This window comes from Lactuca serriola, chromosome 5 (assembly GCF_051521515.1).
Source record: "Lactuca serriola cultivar US96UC23 chromosome 5, Lser_US96UC23_V15, whole genome shotgun sequence".
NCBI classification, from domain to species: Eukaryota; Viridiplantae; Streptophyta; class Magnoliopsida; order Asterales; family Asteraceae; genus Lactuca; species Lactuca serriola.
In genome coordinates, this window is record NC_136412.1 from 277004345 (window position 1) to 277022149 (window position 17805).

Consider the following 17805-nt stretch of genomic DNA (forward strand, 5'->3'; position numbering starts at 1 on the left):
TAAAACCCATAAGATGCTCCATGGATGCTCCATGGTGTATTTGAACCCATGGATCCAAGGAAATGGAAAGCCATGACAATTAGGGTTTACCCTAATTGTCACTAACCATATAAGCATCTTATTGTTAACAAAATTGGGCACTATGTGTGAGAGAAAGGGCTAGCCGATTTTCATGAAGTGTGATTTTCTCTCAAGTCATTCCATGTGTATTTGGTGTTGTGTGAACCATTTGAGGTGTCACACATGGGGCACTAGGCACTCAAGCTTCATGAAGACATTCTACATCAAAGAGGTATGTAATTCTAACTTGATATATTCATATGAATCAATGTTATTATGCTAGTTAGGATGAATACCTAGGAAAGTTCATTTTTGTATGTATAATAGAGAAAACATAGATCCAAGGTATTTAGGGTTGCATGTACACTTAGGAGTGTTAGAATGCTCAAAACCCATCATCCATGTCTTGCCCTGCCGGCCATCAGTGATCCGTAGGGTCGCTGGAGCTAGCGCCGCCATTGGCGCTGCTGCTGCTGTCAATCTCGGGCAGTTGGCATTTTTATGGCCTCGCTGGTTGCAGTGAAAACACAGCAAATCTGATGTCGGAATGATGGGGTAAGGGTTGTACAATCCTTTCCTATGTGACCCGTCTTGCCGCACTTATAGCAGCCTGATGTCCCTAGTCTACATGCCCCCTCATGTGGCTTGTCGCACTTCCCGCAGCGGCTCCGGCCCTGATGGCCCATCGACTTAGAGTCGAATCCCTTGGTTTTCTTCCCTGAAACCCCAGTACCCTGCTCAGTCTCCGCCTTCCTCTTCCGAAGGTGCTCTATATCGATCTCCCTCTCCCTCGCCTTTGTTTTGTTGTGTGTGGTACTTTGGGGAAACTCACTAAGCTTTGGCTTACAGTTTGATTTCATGGTTTCACGTATATCAGATGATCGGAGCAAGGCGAAGGCATGATTGAGCACATCGTTATTAGATATTTATTGATAAATGATTTTGAGACACTCCGATTAACGATTATGGATTTTGAAACAATGTTTCGAATGATTTGTGGATTATTAAAATGGTTTTAAAAATGACAATTTTTACTATGATTTTTGGGATATTACTTACACAAATATCATATACACCTAATATTTATAAAATTCACATAAACACACACACACACACACACACATATATATATATATATATATATATATATATATATATATATATAATTTAAGTAATTTAATTTTTATTTATTTATAGAAGATTTTAATCGTTGAATGACATACATATAAATTCATAACTATGCCTAGCGATAAACGCGAACGTTACACCATATTCCTCCATCACTCCATAATTAATGAGCATTATAACAAATATTATTATGAGTTTTATGGGGTAGTTATGCACCACTATAATGAACATTCATAACATATCTCACATTTCATCAAACATTATTATGAGTTTTAAGGGGATAATTATGCACCACTATAATGAGCATTATTATGAGTTTTAAGGGGATAGTTACTCAATTTCATCTTCTTTGTCTAGTATAAACTAGTCGAATACCTGCGTGTTGTGCAGAATATAACACTATATTTGAAATTTTTACAAAATATATGTTTTTTAAACATATCAATGACATTGTTGTTAGTTATTATATAATAAATATTATAATACATTGATATAAACATTGTTTGTTTTGAATTATATGATAATTTAGACATGTTTTAAAATTATATAATTCTAATTATCTCAATAGTCTCTACACTAGGTTACTCATGAATAAATTAAATATAATATATGATTTAATGATATTTATAGTCTTTGTTATGATTAATTAATTTTAAAAAGTTTATTTGCTTAAAATTTTAATTTCTGTCGTTGCAATTATTTAAAATATCAAACATTATTTTTGTTTTTAAAGGTAATAATATATTTTTTGTATATAATGTTACTCTTAGCTATTGTTGTTGTAAATTATTAAAAATACCGTATTTGGAAACTCTTAATTATTTTAATTTGGTTTCAGAAATTTAACATTTTTAATATTTATTTGATGAATATTATTAGTTTCTTTGATTCTAGTTATTTAAAACAACAATTTTTTTTTATAAATATAACATTATAATTTTTTTATATAATATTATTTTAACTATTCTTATTGTAAGTTATTTTTAAGCTACTTATTTGAAAATTCTTAAATATTATAAAAAAATAGTTTCATCGTTTTTTTTGTTAATTTAGGATTACAATTTAGGTTTAACACTATAATTTATAACTTTTACTATTTAAAATAAGAGACTGGATTATTTTTTAAGTTTAACTGAAATTTTGATTTAAGTTAACTGTTCAACATTATATTGAAATTAATTATTTAACTATTTTGCATAAAATCATAAATTAAACAAATTTTGTTACTTTAAAAATGGCAATTGCTCACATACGACAACATATTTAAACTAATAAGTTAACTATAATATTTTAAAAAGTTAAAGTCATAATTTTATAAATAGAAGTAAAATATGATATTTTAATATTATAGTTTAGTTAATTTATGATTAGAATTTAGGTTTTACATTAATTTAACATTATTTACCGATTTACAATAATTATTAGAAAAAAATTAAAAAGTTATAGATGTTTAAAATACATGTGGTGCAAGTAAAAATGTCTCTTTTATAAGTATACTAGACGAATTCCCGTGCGTTGTGCACCGAAGGTTAAAAATATACTGTTAGAATATTGAAAAATATATATTTAAAATGGTTATTTTATTGACATTAACTTTGAGATAATATTTTTACACTAATATATATATATATATATATATATATATATATATATATATATATATATATAATCTCTATTATTTTGAACAATAATATTCATTGACATCGACCCATATTCTTCATTAATATAGTTATCTATTTAGTATTATTTTTAACAATTATTATTATTGATTAATTATATTTTTATTTATGCGATCATTTTCTAATTTCAATAATAATGTTCATTTAAAATACAATTTATTTATAGCTAAATGTAATTTATAATTTGATGTTATTATCATTTAAAATTGTTATTTATTAATTTTAAACAACTTATTATTAATAATAAGTTAAAAAAGACTTTTAAGAAACACTGAATATTATTATTAAAATGTAAAACATACACTAAATAATAAAGTGATAAGATAGACAATTTGCATTTCAAAAGAGACTTGCATGGATAATATGACATATCCATGTAATTTGATTTTATTATATATAATTATTGCTTATTAATTTTAAAACCACTTGTTATTATTAAGAAGCGAAAGAAACTTTTAAAAAACAATTATTATTATAATTAAAATGTGAAATATATACTAAAATATAAAGTGATAAGATAGACAATTTGCATTTTAAAAAAGGCTTACATGGATAATATGGATAATATGACATATCCATGATTTTTAATTAATTATTGTTTGAAGCAACATGAATATACAAACATGTATACAATAGTTAAATAGTTAATTAAATATTATATATATATATATATATATATATATATATATATATATATATATATCACCTTCCATAACATATGATCGATAACATGAATCTAATTTACTTTACATTAAAATTTTAGCCACAACATACAATGATATTCTTAAAAGAATACTTGAATCAAGAAAATACAAAAAAGAATTAGTATATAACAAACTTACAAATTAAGAACATCAACATAATAACATGGCTCGACAAATTGTTCAAAGCCCTCAAACCAACACGAAAAACTTTAAACTTGTTTTCTTTGTGAATTTTGTATGTGATTTGTATTTGTGTGTCTACTAAAAAAGATTGACATTTTTATAGTAGAGTATCCATTAAGTGTTTATTAAATATATTATATAAGTTATAAAACCTTTGAATTGTTAATCATTATTAAGAGACTTTTGAGTGGTATTCATTAAAATAAGAGGTTTCAAATGCATGAGGTGTTTGCAAATTTTTATGGGGGTTTCAAATGCATGAGGTTCAAGGAAAAATGCTAGCTTTATAAGTATGTATGATACTCCCTCCGTCCCAAAATTATAGTCCATCTTTCCTTTTTGGTTTGTCCCAAAATTATAGTCCATTTCTAAAAATAAATAACATTTTTACCAAAATACCCACTCATTATTACTTAACCAACTAAACATTTAATGAAATATTAAATACAAAGTAAGGACAAAACTGTCATTTTATTATATAAAGTTAGTGGTAATTAATATTTTTCTTAGTCTGTGTGATTTTATCTGTGGACAATAATATTGGGACGGAGGGAGTATATTATATATATATATATTAGGTTATAATGTGGATGGACAACTATTGTGTGGACGTGTGGATAATGCTATTTTATGAAAATTACTAAGAGAATATGTTGTTTAGTAATATGAATACGTTCAATCTCACAGAACTATTGTTATTTTAATGGATTCTCACCAATTTTAATTCATTTTTGTTCTCATTCATCGTTTTTTATTTATTTTAATTCTTACAGAGTACGACTCAATAAATATCCTGATAAAATTCTGACAAAATGAGAATAATTTAAAAAAATGTATAATAACCTTATAGACGATTTAATTAGTAAAAATGCTTAATAATTAAAATAATTATATAAGATTGAACGTATTCATATTATTAAACAACATATTTTTTCTTTGTAATTCTCACAGAATAGCATTATCCACACGTCCACACAATAGATGTCAATCCATATTGAATATTATGTACTATAAAGTTCAATTGTTTGTGGTAAAATAAAGTTCTTTACAATCTTATTTTCTACTTTGTTTTTTTTACTTAGTTTTATATAGAACAATTGCTTTTACACAAGTGATAAAAATAAAGTTCTCTACAATCTCATTTTCAATTTTATTCTCAGTTTTTTTGGACATTAATATAAAAACTGGACCTTAATAAAAAAAAGTGCAAATCATTGGGTATTTTGTAGTTTTTCATCTAGAAAATAACATAAAAAACATGTTGTGATCTTATACTTCTAGTTTCTAGAATCCAATAAAATATAATATTCAATTTCTTCCCACCAATGCGCGACTCATCCCCTTTTTTCATTCACATCCCCTTAAAACCCAATTAGAATCAACCTTTCTGTTCTTCTACATCAATTTCTTCATATAAAACTTAATTGAGGATCATATTTGATCAAAACTCACTGTAATTTCGTACTTTTCCTCTGAAAAATACTTGATAAAATGAAAGCCGGAAATCCTCTAAATCTCACGTCTCTGAATCACGTCTCCTTCCTATGCCGATCACTACAAGAATCAGTTGACTTCTACACCAAAATTCTTGGATTTGTCCCAATTAAGAGACCTCAAGATTTTGATTTTGATGGTGCATGGTAATCCAATCAATTCAGTAGACCATGTTGAAAACGAGGTCACTCTGTTTTTGTTGCTTTTGTTTTTCCATTAGTAATGCTCTGTTTTTTGTTGCTCGATGTTATCTAGGCTTTATAACTATGGAATTGGGATACATTTGATTCAATCAGCAAACCCAGATAAAATTCTCAAGAAAACTGAAATAAATCCAAAAGATCACCATATTTCCTTCCAGGTGGGCAAAACTTTCCCCAGTTTTCTTTCATAATTCATCTCTGTTCTCCAAGTTCGTCATACTCTGCTATATATCAAGTAAAGATAATTGAAAACCCCAAGAATCAGCATACAATTTTTTTCCGACTTTTTGGATGTTTAATCAAAATTCAGAAGTTCAAATTTGAAGGTTTTTTTTTTGTCATTTGTGAGTTGTAAACATGGTAATTTTACAAAGGATGATAAACATACGATGTGTGAAAATGTGTGTACAGTGTGAGAACATGGGAGCTGTGGAGAAGAAACTGAAAGAAATGGGGATAGAGTACAGGAGACAGAGGGTGGAAGAATATGGAATCCATGTCGATCAGTTATTTTTCCATGATCCTGATGGGTTCATGATTGAGATCTGCAACTGCGATATTCTTCCGGTGATTCCCATCACCGGAGAGATGGGTCTATGGAGCTCCCGGATTTGTGCTCTGCCGCTACAAGCAGCAGTAACAAATACGACGGTTTGTTCTGCTGTGAAAAGATAGGAGAATTCAAAATTTGGTGGTTGTGGCTGTCAAGTTGTGATCGGAGCTTCTTGCTCCAGCCTCCGGTGGTGTTTTCAGTTGGGTTGCTTGCTCGGAATAAGGGTTTGTTTCTGAAAGTGATAATTTGAAATAAAATAATCATAATCAACTATAACAAACGGGCTATGTAAAATATTGTGTTTGTATCATTATTATTATTATTATTATTATTATTATTATTATTATTATTATTATTATTATTTTTGGAAAAATGTGTTTATATAATTATATGTGCTTTGAAATTTGTGATAATTATATAATCAGGTGTTGAATAAGTTTAATTATTTTGTTTGTTAATAAAAATTTATTAACTGATAAATTGAACTAGAAGTGTAGAACGATATTTTTATATAATGTGATCTATTTATATGTAAAATATGGAAAAAAAATTAATGTTTTAAACATCTAACCTAATAAATTAAAATCATTTTTACAAAATATCATGTTCTTATTGATTTTGACATATTTTATTTTTATGATATTTTTAGAATTTTTCCTTTTTCATTTGTTTTTTTTTGTTTTTTATTTTTTTAAATTTAAAATCCACATTTTTCTATAAAATTATATATATGATATATATATGAAGTAAACAATTTTATTAAATTTTAGAATAAAATTTTTGCCTCCGTTTCTTTTGTGAGGGGTTATATATATATATATATATATATATATATATATATATATATATATATATATATATATATATATATATATATATATATATATATATATATATATATATATATATATATATATATAAAGTTATTTAAAATATGATATTATTTTTTTTATTAGTATATACTGAATTGCTTATTTTATTCATTATATTTTTATATTTATATAAAAATAGTATTTTAAAAAATATGTAATACTTATAAATTTATATTAGACTTTTATTTTTAATAAACTCGTGTGATACACGGTTCACACACATAGTTATTAATTCATTAATAACATAAAAATAACCGCACATAATTCAAGCAATTAAATCTATTCATAGTAGAAATAATCAATCATGTTAGTTTTTTTTTAGTCCACAAATTAGGTTATAAAAACGTTTGGATAGTATTTTTTTTCAAGGAGATAAGCTAAAGATATGATTTAACTATAAACGATTGTGTATTTACTGTCACATTCATTTACTCAAACTTGTAAAATTTAATTTAATTTATCTTATAAAAATGATGAGTTAGTATATGCCTACGATTGAACCTAAAACCTCATTATTAAAAATATCTTGTTAGAAATCATGTTAGCCAAATGGATTAGGCCTAACTTATAAAATTTAATTATCTGCAATTTAAAATTGTAATAATTTTGTAAAAGATACACAATGAAACACCCCATAAACTCAATGTTTTAAAAACCGGTTTGAACCGGCCGGTCAAGCCGGTTAACCGGAGAAAATAACGGTTCAACTAGATCCGATTTTATGTCAATTTCTGATCCGGAATGAACTAGCCGTTTTTTACAAAAATCCGGTTGAACTGGTTAAATTAAATAAAAACACATAGAAATGAATTTTTTATAACAAATTATCAGTTTTTTTTTCCATATATTTAGATTTCTTTAAATAAAAACACATGATAAATGTCATAAAGTTTTTTGATGCGTTTGTATTCATCTAAAACTACTTTTTTTATGTATTATATTTTATTTTATTTATAATGTATGTGGATTTATGTGGAACTTACAGTTATGTGTTTTTAATGTATTTGGATTGATCTTCAACTTGTATTTATGTATATTTTTAATGTTTAAACTTGTAGATATCTATATGTGTGTAGAAAATAGGAAAAAATATAAAAATGATAGAACCGGTTGAACCGACGGTCGAACCGATTAAACCGGGAACAGGTCACCATACCGGTTCAACTTAAAAACTGGTTTTTAAAACAATGCATAAACTTCTAAATTGAATCTTACACTGACTTGAACTAATGTACTTTTAGTTTATTTTACTTGTTGGGATGTAAAGCTTGTTGAGATGAGTCTAGACCTAGGTATTTGTGTCCTCGTGTAGTATATACATGTCAGACACGACTTCACATGACACGAATTTGTAAAACACGAATATAACAAGAATTATAAAACGTGTTTTGGGTATCAAACACGAACACAACATGTAATTAATCCATGTGTCATGTTTTGGTTAGGACGACAAACTAAACTACTCCTAAATTACTACTTGTGTCTCTAACGAGACACAAACTTATGATCTCCCAACTGAGAGAGTCACTCCTTACCGCTAAGCCAAAGATTGTGTAACATGTGACCAAATATTACACGTTGATAACTATGTTACATGAAAGTAAAGATTTACACATGTAAGATATGAAACATGGATTAACACATGTAAATCACGAAACAATATTTTTAATTTCTAAATAGTTTTAAATTGGTCCCTAGACTTTCAGTAAATATAAAATTTAACACTTAAATATAAAAGATCTATAGGTGTGTATACATGTTTATATGTGCCACATGTCACACAAATTTAATGTGTATTATACGTGTTAAAACGAATAAATTTATGTTTGACATGTATAAGATACAAAGTACGAATTTAAAATTCGTATCAACACAAATAGATACAAAACATGATTTTTTAAAACTCATACACAAAAACTCTTGTTGTGTATCGAATCGTCAAGTCTAGATAAGTCCTTTTTCAGCTTCTTGATATTGTTAGACATATTTAAATTCATTGTTATGGAGTTTTTTCGTGATATGAAAATAGTCTTGAAAATATTGTTGTTTTATGTGTCAAATTATATTTTAGATGATTTTTTTGTAACAATGTTGTTTTAGACATTTGGTGTGTGTTGTATGAGGGAGAGTGAATCGGGGGTATATGACATTATTTTATTTATTTAGGAATTTTATAACTTTTTATAATTCTTTGTATTATGGCTACAAATAAAGCATTTTTAAGTGATGGTTTTATTTATTTATTTCATTTTATCCTACTCTCTCCATATTGTCGATTTTATACAATGTAAAAGCCTTCACCTTCGTCAACTATATTACTACAAGTTTCTTTTACTTGTGGATTTTTTTTCCCACAAAGAGTTTTATCTATACTTGTGTTCTTGTTGTGTTTATTTTGTGTATCGTGTTTATCATATTATAACTAATTGTATCAAAGCCTACTTTCCTAAAACCCTTGTCATTTTATATTGAAATCAATTCTTTCTCTCTCTCTCTCTCTCTCTCTATATATATATATATATATATATATATATATATATATATATATATATATATATATATATATATATGAGTATGATCAAACGTGAACACCAAAAATGTTGAAAACGCGAGAACAGTTCTGAACCAACCAATTTATAATATTAAGTTACTAATTTAATATTTAAATTAAATTGCAAGTCCTAAAATGCAGGGATAATGATTTTAGTTACTTAAAACTTTCATTTAATTTAAATGTTTTCGGTATTTTAAAATATACCAAAAAGATATTTAGGTAATTTTATCAGCTTGATCCTTAAAATCAGCCACCATCATCTCTCACGTCTCTATACCTACGCTCATGTCTTTTTGAAGAGAACCCTAATTCATACGTCTTCTTCACCGATCAAGCAACCCTGCATTCGTCAAAAAATAGTGATTTAATGAATATTCATTTATGATTACATTTATTCGTTTGTGAAAAAATGATAAAATTTTAGAAATTTTTTATTTTAAATTGATGAAAAAAACACTGGATTCATGTTTGATGCATACTATTTGTGAACAGAAATATATATTCATTTGTGATTGTGAATAAAAGTTTAATCATTTGTGATGGAGCACGAATCTATTTGCTATATTAGTTTTTGAACAAAAGTTTTATTTGTAAATACAACTGTATTTATTTGTGTTTGAAGTTGTATTCACTTCTTTTTGAAAAGAAAAAAAAAACGTAGGTTATTAATTTTGGTGAAAAGTGATAAAAAAATATTTTTTGTTTTATAAACTAAAAATATTATTAATTTTTTAAGTAACTAAAATCGTTATCCCTAGATTTAAGAGTTGCAATTTAATTTAAATATTAAACTAGTGTCACCCTCGAACTAGACGGCGGAAACGTCCGTGGGCTCGTGTGATTAACAATTGAATAATCATCACAATGAATATACATGAAACATAACACATTCGTCACCAACATTACATAATACAACAATCATTGTTCACATCAAGTACATTGTTAAAATACATAAGTTCATATTGTTAAAAGTACGATAAATGTTGTTACATAAAACAAAACCATACACACTTGGAAATCTTCCAGCTTGACGATTACTTGAGAATACAAGTTATTTTGAAAACGGTCAACATATATAATGTTGGTGAGTTCATAAATATGTTTGAGTAAAAGTCTTTGTATCTTTCATAAAAACCCAGAAAATCCGATATTTTCTGTAAAATGTCTGAAAATGATGTAAAAATCAAGTATAAATGCATGTATGAATTCAATTGTTATAACTTATATGAATGTAGTTTAGATTCATTGTATTGTGAATAAATGATAAATGTATATGAATAATTTCCCCATAAAATCTGATATTTTCTGTTTTATAACAACGCCTAGATTCTTGTTTCGTTAAATAAGTCGTTTTGCATTGACACAGTCGCAGAGTTTATCTTCGAAAGGTTAAATTTTTGGTATTGAATCCCTATATGAGCCGTTATAACCATGCATGATAATGACTAGGTTGCCTTTCTTGGCATTTTTCCAAATGCCGGTATTGCTCAAGATTTTGTCACCATAGACTGGCCTAGTGTAGCTCTAGCGAACAGCTAAGGCGTAGGGGGTCACCCCATATAGATCTATACACAAACTCCCGCTTTCCTACCAGGAAACTATGATTATAATTACAGGTTACGATTGTACACTTAGAGGTGCCAACCGACATGTCTCACTAGATTCTCAACCCCTTTTGTACTATGTTTAATGTTTACGTATATGTGGTATGTTTTTGTATTCGAAAGGTACATATATAAGTATACGAAGTTTAATGATTACGCAAAGGTATAGTTACAGTCTACTAGTACGTGAAATTTCCATTCCAAGCCCTATTAGCATGTAATTAGACCACAAAGGCCCAATAACATGTAAGAGGGTAATTTAGGCCCAATAGGCATGTAAATGGGCCATAAAAGCCCAATAAACATGTAATTCATAACTTAGGCCCAAATTAACATGTAAGTGGGTCTCAAGGCCCAATAAACACGTCATGGAAAATATTGGGCTCAATATACACTTAAATGGGCCCTTAGGGCCCAATGGCCAAGTAACGTGAATATTAGGTCCAATAAATAGTTATCGACGTATTTTGATCATTTGTTTTATTTCGTTGTTTGTTTTAGCTCGAGGTTTACTTGATTGATGATAAGAAGCTTTCTTTTTGTAAAATGACATTTTTGGCCAATAATCTTATAAATTTTCAATTAAGGTCCAAAGTTTTTATACAAATGACATTTTAGTCCATAATTTATAAAATTTGCAATTTTTGTCCCAAATGTTTTAGAAATTCACAAATTTAATCCAAAATTTTATATTTTGACATTTAAGACCTAGTTTTGCAGAAAATTGCATTTTCATCCCTTTGTTTATAAAAATTTACATTTTTGGTCCAATTTGAAAATAAAATGTTATTTTCACCACTAAATTTGGTTTATTTACATTTATGACCCAAATTTTACTCAAATAACATTTCTAATCCCAAAAACTTCATTTTTTTGCAAGTTTGGGCCCAAACCGTGCGGCCCAAAAGTTTTGGCCCATTAAGCCCAAATTTGCATTTTTGGCCCTTTTTAAAGTATGCTTAACATAAAAAGACCTTTTTATACATGTAGGACCTGTTTGATCCCTATAAAAACATAAATGTCACTTTTTGTCCTTATCTTTTGTTTTCTTGACAATTTTTGGCCTTTAACAAGGTTTTTGTTGCAATCTTTTGTTTCTCAAACATGTAATCCCTTGTGGCTTGTTAATGTGATGTATATAATGACATAGTTCATAGATCTTTGTTAAATAATACTTAAAATTTCGAGAAATGCTAAGATATAACACATGTTTACCAAATAAACTAAGAATTTACACAAAACATGCATATAACACATAGATCTACACATTTTACTTGCATTCTCCCCCAAAAATCATATGAAAACCGAAAACAAGGGGGTGAGAACTCACCTTTGCTTGTTGTTCTCGGTTTTGAAGAAGAAATTGAGAGATTTTTGGTCTTAGCAAACTTCTTGAGTAGATTTCGAACTTAAAGAGTTCTAGGAAGTAAAATCACAAAATAGATGTTGATATGGAGTGATTTAGCTAAATAATGAAGTAATAAAACTTAAGTGTACAAGATCTTTCCAAAGATTGATGAGATTAGTGAAGAATCTTCTTCGAACACATGCAAAATCTCGAAAATCTTGGTGGAAGGAGGATGATGATTTTAGAGAAGTTTGGAGAGAATTTTTCAGTGTGTGTGTGTGTGTTTTGGCTCTTGGCCGAGAATAGAAGAAGAAGAGAGAGGAGAGAGTAATGAGGTGACTATCATGGAAGTGGGGGATCTAACATTGTTACATATTGAACAATATGGAGGTGACACTTCCAAAGTCAACCCCCCCATTTCACTTTTTTTTTTTTTGTCTATGGGCCGAGATTTTAGGCCAAGAAGAAAGGGGGTGGAGTAGTTTGGGCCCATTAACTTTAGTTAGGACCTTTGGATCCTAAACATAATTTTTTTTGGCCCATTGATCCCTTGGAAGCATTCATGGCCTAAATAGAATAAAAGAATGGGCTTATGGCTCACTAAGGTTAATTGGATTAATTATGGCCCAATAAGGCCCATTAGGGTTAGAATGAATCATTCTAGACCCAAATGGTCCAAAATGTTTTAAATTTATGAATTGGGTCCAATTAGGATCCAATTATGGCTTCTAAGTTCAATAAAGTTGAATTGGGTGCTTATTGGTCCATTAGGCCTAATAAGGAAATTCTAGTCCAATATGGACTCATACTGGGATTCTTAGGGTTTTAGACTCTTTGTTGAACATAATTGATGAATCTAAATGAGCATTGAGTGAAATTTACTTAGAGTACATGTTTTACAATAGATGAACGGTTACACAAGAATAAAATTTCCTAGCTAAAATGCTAGTTGTGACAATTAGTAAGTTAACCTTATAAATTGGTTGGTCTATAACTGTTCTTGCGTTCTCAACCTTTTAGATGTTTTCATTTGATATATATATATATATATATATATATATATATATATATATATATATATATACAGAGAGAGAGAGAGAAAGAGAGAGAGATAGCTAGGTTCAAATGTTTCTAGCAACTATTGTGTGCTTGTATTCACCAATGAGAATTCAGGAAATAATAAATCATTAAATAAATTAAAAAATGGTATAATGGTAAACTTAGTATATCTAATTATGGTAAAAAATAATAAATCATTTAATGTCTCCTTTAAATAATGGAAATCAGTTTAAAACCCTATATATCACCCTCTTTTTCGTCTGCATTGAACATCGCCTCTTCCTCCAGCGAACATCCTTCCCTCCATTGGCTCTCCATCGTTACCTATTTTAGCATAGAAGGTTGATGAACTCAAACACGTTCTTGCTGTTTTGGATGATAAAATATGACATTGTTGCACAGTTGCACCTGACACTAAGAACCCTCTCTCAGATCCTTATCCTTTCAATCTCATGTTTCAGACCTCAATTGGTCCTGCTGATGTGAGCCCTGTGTCAGTATTATATCTTATATTAATCGACTATTTTCATATTATTTTACTTCATAATTGCAATGATTATGGTTTTACATTCTTCCAGGTTTTACTCATTTCATTTTATATGATTCAAGTACATACGTCCTAAAACAGCACAAGGCATAACGTCAAAGACTTATATTATTACAATGGTAGCAAGCTACCTTTTGATGCTGCTCAAATTGTTCAATCTTTCAGAAATGAGGTATTTTTTTAGGTTAAGGTCTACTCGAATTGGATTTACTTTTTGGTTCCATGATTATCGGTTTTTACTTTTTAGTTGCATTTGTTGTTCAATCATGATTTGATTTGTATTCACAAGATGTCAAAATGGTGTTCTTAGTGAAGAAACATGTTTTATTCTTTAAGAATATTCTACAACAATTGTATACTTTTATTATAATAATCTGTACAGAGTGTTATATTCTAACAAAATCATATAAGAATCATCTTGTCAGGGTTCTTTTGGAATTATATTTTAGATAATAATTTAACATGGTTGATTGTATTTAGATTTTTGGATGCATTCTTTGTAATATATTGTTTACGTTTTTATTAAATATGTTAGTTGACAACTCACTTAGAATATACATAAAGTCAATCTCAAAAAGTATTTTGATCTCGAAAATTTGTCAATTCTATTTGAATTACCTTTTTAGATTAAGCTATATATATTGCTTTTTATATTTATAAAATTCTGAAAGATTTAAAGGTTTAGTAGTAGTATTCTAGTTACATAGTTTTTTATGGGTTTAGGTTTTGAAGATGTCATGTTCTCTTCTTGGCTATACTTCATTCTTTTTATATTTTGGTTATCTTTTTAGATGAAAGATCAAGTTTTATTTCATTGATAAACTATGAATAGTCCTCCAACATTTGCAGAATACAAATTCTTTAAGAATATTCAAAACCATTCTGCAAGAATATTATTGTTGTATTCTGATAGAATTGTAGTTAATTATTTATATATTTATTGTGCAGTTGTTACAAGTGTATCACTACAAAATATTTGACAATGAATTTGTGATAGAAATGGCTTGAAGAATGGCTTGAAGACCTGATGGGAAAGACTTGAAGAATGATCACACTCACTGTTTAAGAATGTTGTTATTTTTTAAGAATTACACTTGTTATTCTTTCAGAATGTTGTTATGATTCAATGAATCACAATCATACAATGTAATTATTTGGTATATTATTAGTTCAAGAATCGATTTTGTGTATTCTAACATAATAAAATCGAAAATATATTTATTAGTTTATGATTGACATTCTATCATTCTGACAGAATAAAATCGAAAAATATATTTACTAGTTTATGGTTGGCATTTTATCATTCTGACAGAATAAAAACGGATTTTTAAATTTGAATTAATTTAAAATATTCAGATTTTTAAAAATAAATGAATTATCCCTAAAAATCCGAAAATTTCCTTTTTTAATATAGGTTAATTGACTAAAATGTCCTTATGTTGAAATTTGTGTGATTATATGGTATATGTTATCCTATTCTAATATCATAGACCCTCAGATCATGACTTTTGATTCTATTTCATCCGGTGGTCCAGATCTGTGCATTATAGCATACAACAGTTAGTAAAAACAAAATAACTTATATATATACAATGTTGTAAAAATCGGAAAACTCGGCCGAGTACTCGGCGAGTTACTCAGACTCGACCATCTACCGAGGCGAGTTCTTACTCGGCTAAAAACTCAGAAATAATTTAAACTCGGTAGAACCTAGACTGACTCAGTCCAACTCGGACAGACTCGGACTGATTTCAACTAAACCGGTTGGGCCTATGAGTTAACACGGTCCAAAGTGGCCTGATATGAGAATAACAGGCACGCCTCTTATTTCTTTGTTTGAGTCGATGTGCGATCAATATTACATGACAAAATTACATAAATGGTCCTCATGGTTGACAAAATCGACCAATTATGGTCCTTATGACGAATTCTTTACACAGATGGTCCCTGTGGTTTCAAAATCTTGCAAAGACAGTCCTTTTGACTAACGGCGTTAACTTTTTCAGTTGAGTCCTATGTAAATTGACATATTTGTCCTTCATGCATAAGGACGCTTTATGTAATATGTTTCTACCACATGAACCATTTATGTAATTTTCTCTATTATTTATTATTTTTTTATTTATTTTAATTATATATTTAAGGATTTAGATTTGTTTAAATTTATTGTTTAATATATATATATATATATATATATATATATATATATATATATATATATATATATATATATACATGCTAACATTTTTTAACGTTTTGCTCAAATTATTTTTTCTAATCTTTTTGACATTTTCTTCAAGTAAATTTATTAATGTTTTTTATGTTGACGTTTTATTCGAGTATTATTTATCTATTTTTTTGACATTATGTTCGAATACATTTTTCAACATACAGTATGTTTATATTTGTTAAAGGATTTCACGGCTATTGTAATTATAATTCGTAACTTAATTCACTTTTAATTATGTTTTCATTTTTTTTCTTTTATCAGGTTATATAATTATTATTTTTTAATTCAAATATTTAACTATATAAGGTTGTATAATTATTATTTTTGTAAACTAATTTATTAACATTTTTTTACAAAAAAGTGTAAAATGTTTGTTAAACGTGAATATGATTAATATAGATTAGGTAGACATAGGTTAAGCTGAGACCGCCTCACAACGTTGCCGAGAACGACCAAGTCATTTCACATTGGATTTAAATGTAATTGTTTTGAGTGAATTTTTTTTTTTGTTTTTAGCAGTGTTGTAAAAAATCACAACGCAAGGGCCTCTAATCGGTCAGGTAGCACTTAGGGATTAAACTGAGATTAATCGGGACCTAATTGTGATTTTTTATAACACTGCTAAAAACAAAAACAAAAAAAAAAAAAAAAAAAAACCTCGAAATAATTACATTTAAATCCAATGTGAAATGACCTAGACGTTCTTGGCAACATTTTGAGGCGGTCTTAGCGTAGCCTATGTCTACCTAATCTATATTAATCATATTCACGTTTAACAAACATTTTACACTTTTTTTTATAAAAAATGTTAATAAATTATCTTACAAAAATAATAATTATATAACCTTATATAGTTAAATATTTGAATTAAAAAATAATAATTATATAACCTGATAAAAGAAAAAAAATGAAAACATAATTAAAAGTGAATTAAATTACGAATTATAATTACAATAGTCGTGAAATCTTTTAACAAATATAAACATACTATATGTTGAAAAATGTATTCAAACATAACGTCAAAAAAAAAATAAATAAATAAATAATATTCGAATAAAACGTCAACATAAAAAACATTAATAAATTTATTTGAAGAAAATGTCAAAAAGATTAGAAAAAATAATTTGAGCAAAAAGTTAAAAAATGTTAGCATGTATGTATATATATATATATATATATATATATATATATATATATATATATATATATATATATATATATATATATATATATATATATATATATATATATATTAAACAATAAATTTAAACAAATCTAAATCCTTAAATATATAATTAAAATAAATAAAAAATAATAAATAATAGAGAAAATTACATAAATGGTCCCTGTGGTAGAAACATATTACATAAAGCGTCCTTATGCATGAAGGGCAAATATGTCATTTCAAATAGGACTTAACTGAAAAAGTTAACGTCGTTAGTCAAAAGGACCGTCTTTGCAAGATTTTGAAACCATAAGGACCATCTGTGTAAAGAATTCGTCATAAGAACCATAATTGGTCGATTTTGTCAACCGTGAGGACCATTTATGTAATTTTGTCATATTACATAGACAAATGAAAAGAAA

At 27.6% G+C, this 17805-nt stretch overlaps 1 protein-coding gene across 1 annotated transcript; it reads left to right on the top strand.

The window, feature by feature from the left end:
* The first annotated feature begins 5123 nt into the window (after positions 1 to 5123).
* LOC145054389 (glyoxylase I 4-like) lies at positions 5124 to 6353 on the top strand. The gene is made up of 3 exons (XM_079002558.1): positions 5124 to 5394; positions 5504 to 5609; positions 5863 to 6353. Exons 1-3 carry the CDS (start codon positions 5246 to 5248, stop codon positions 6124 to 6126), a joined length of 519 nt encoding a protein of 172 aa, XP_078858684.1. The 5' UTR covers positions 5124 to 5245; the 3' UTR covers positions 6127 to 6353.
* Positions 6354 to 17805: the final 11452 nt, after the last annotated feature.

Coding starts and splice junctions, on each gene's coding strand:
- LOC145054389 (XM_079002558.1), top strand. CDS start 5,246: ATGAAAGCCGGAAATCCTCTAAATCTCACGTCTCTGAATCACGTCTCC. Junction 5,395..5,503: donor TTTGATTTTGATGGTGCATG/GTAATCCAATCA, acceptor GATGTTATCTAG/GCTTTATAACTATGGAATTG. Junction 5,610..5,862: donor ATCACCATATTTCCTTCCAG/GTGGGCAAAACT, acceptor ATGTGTGTACAG/TGTGAGAACATGGGAGCTGT.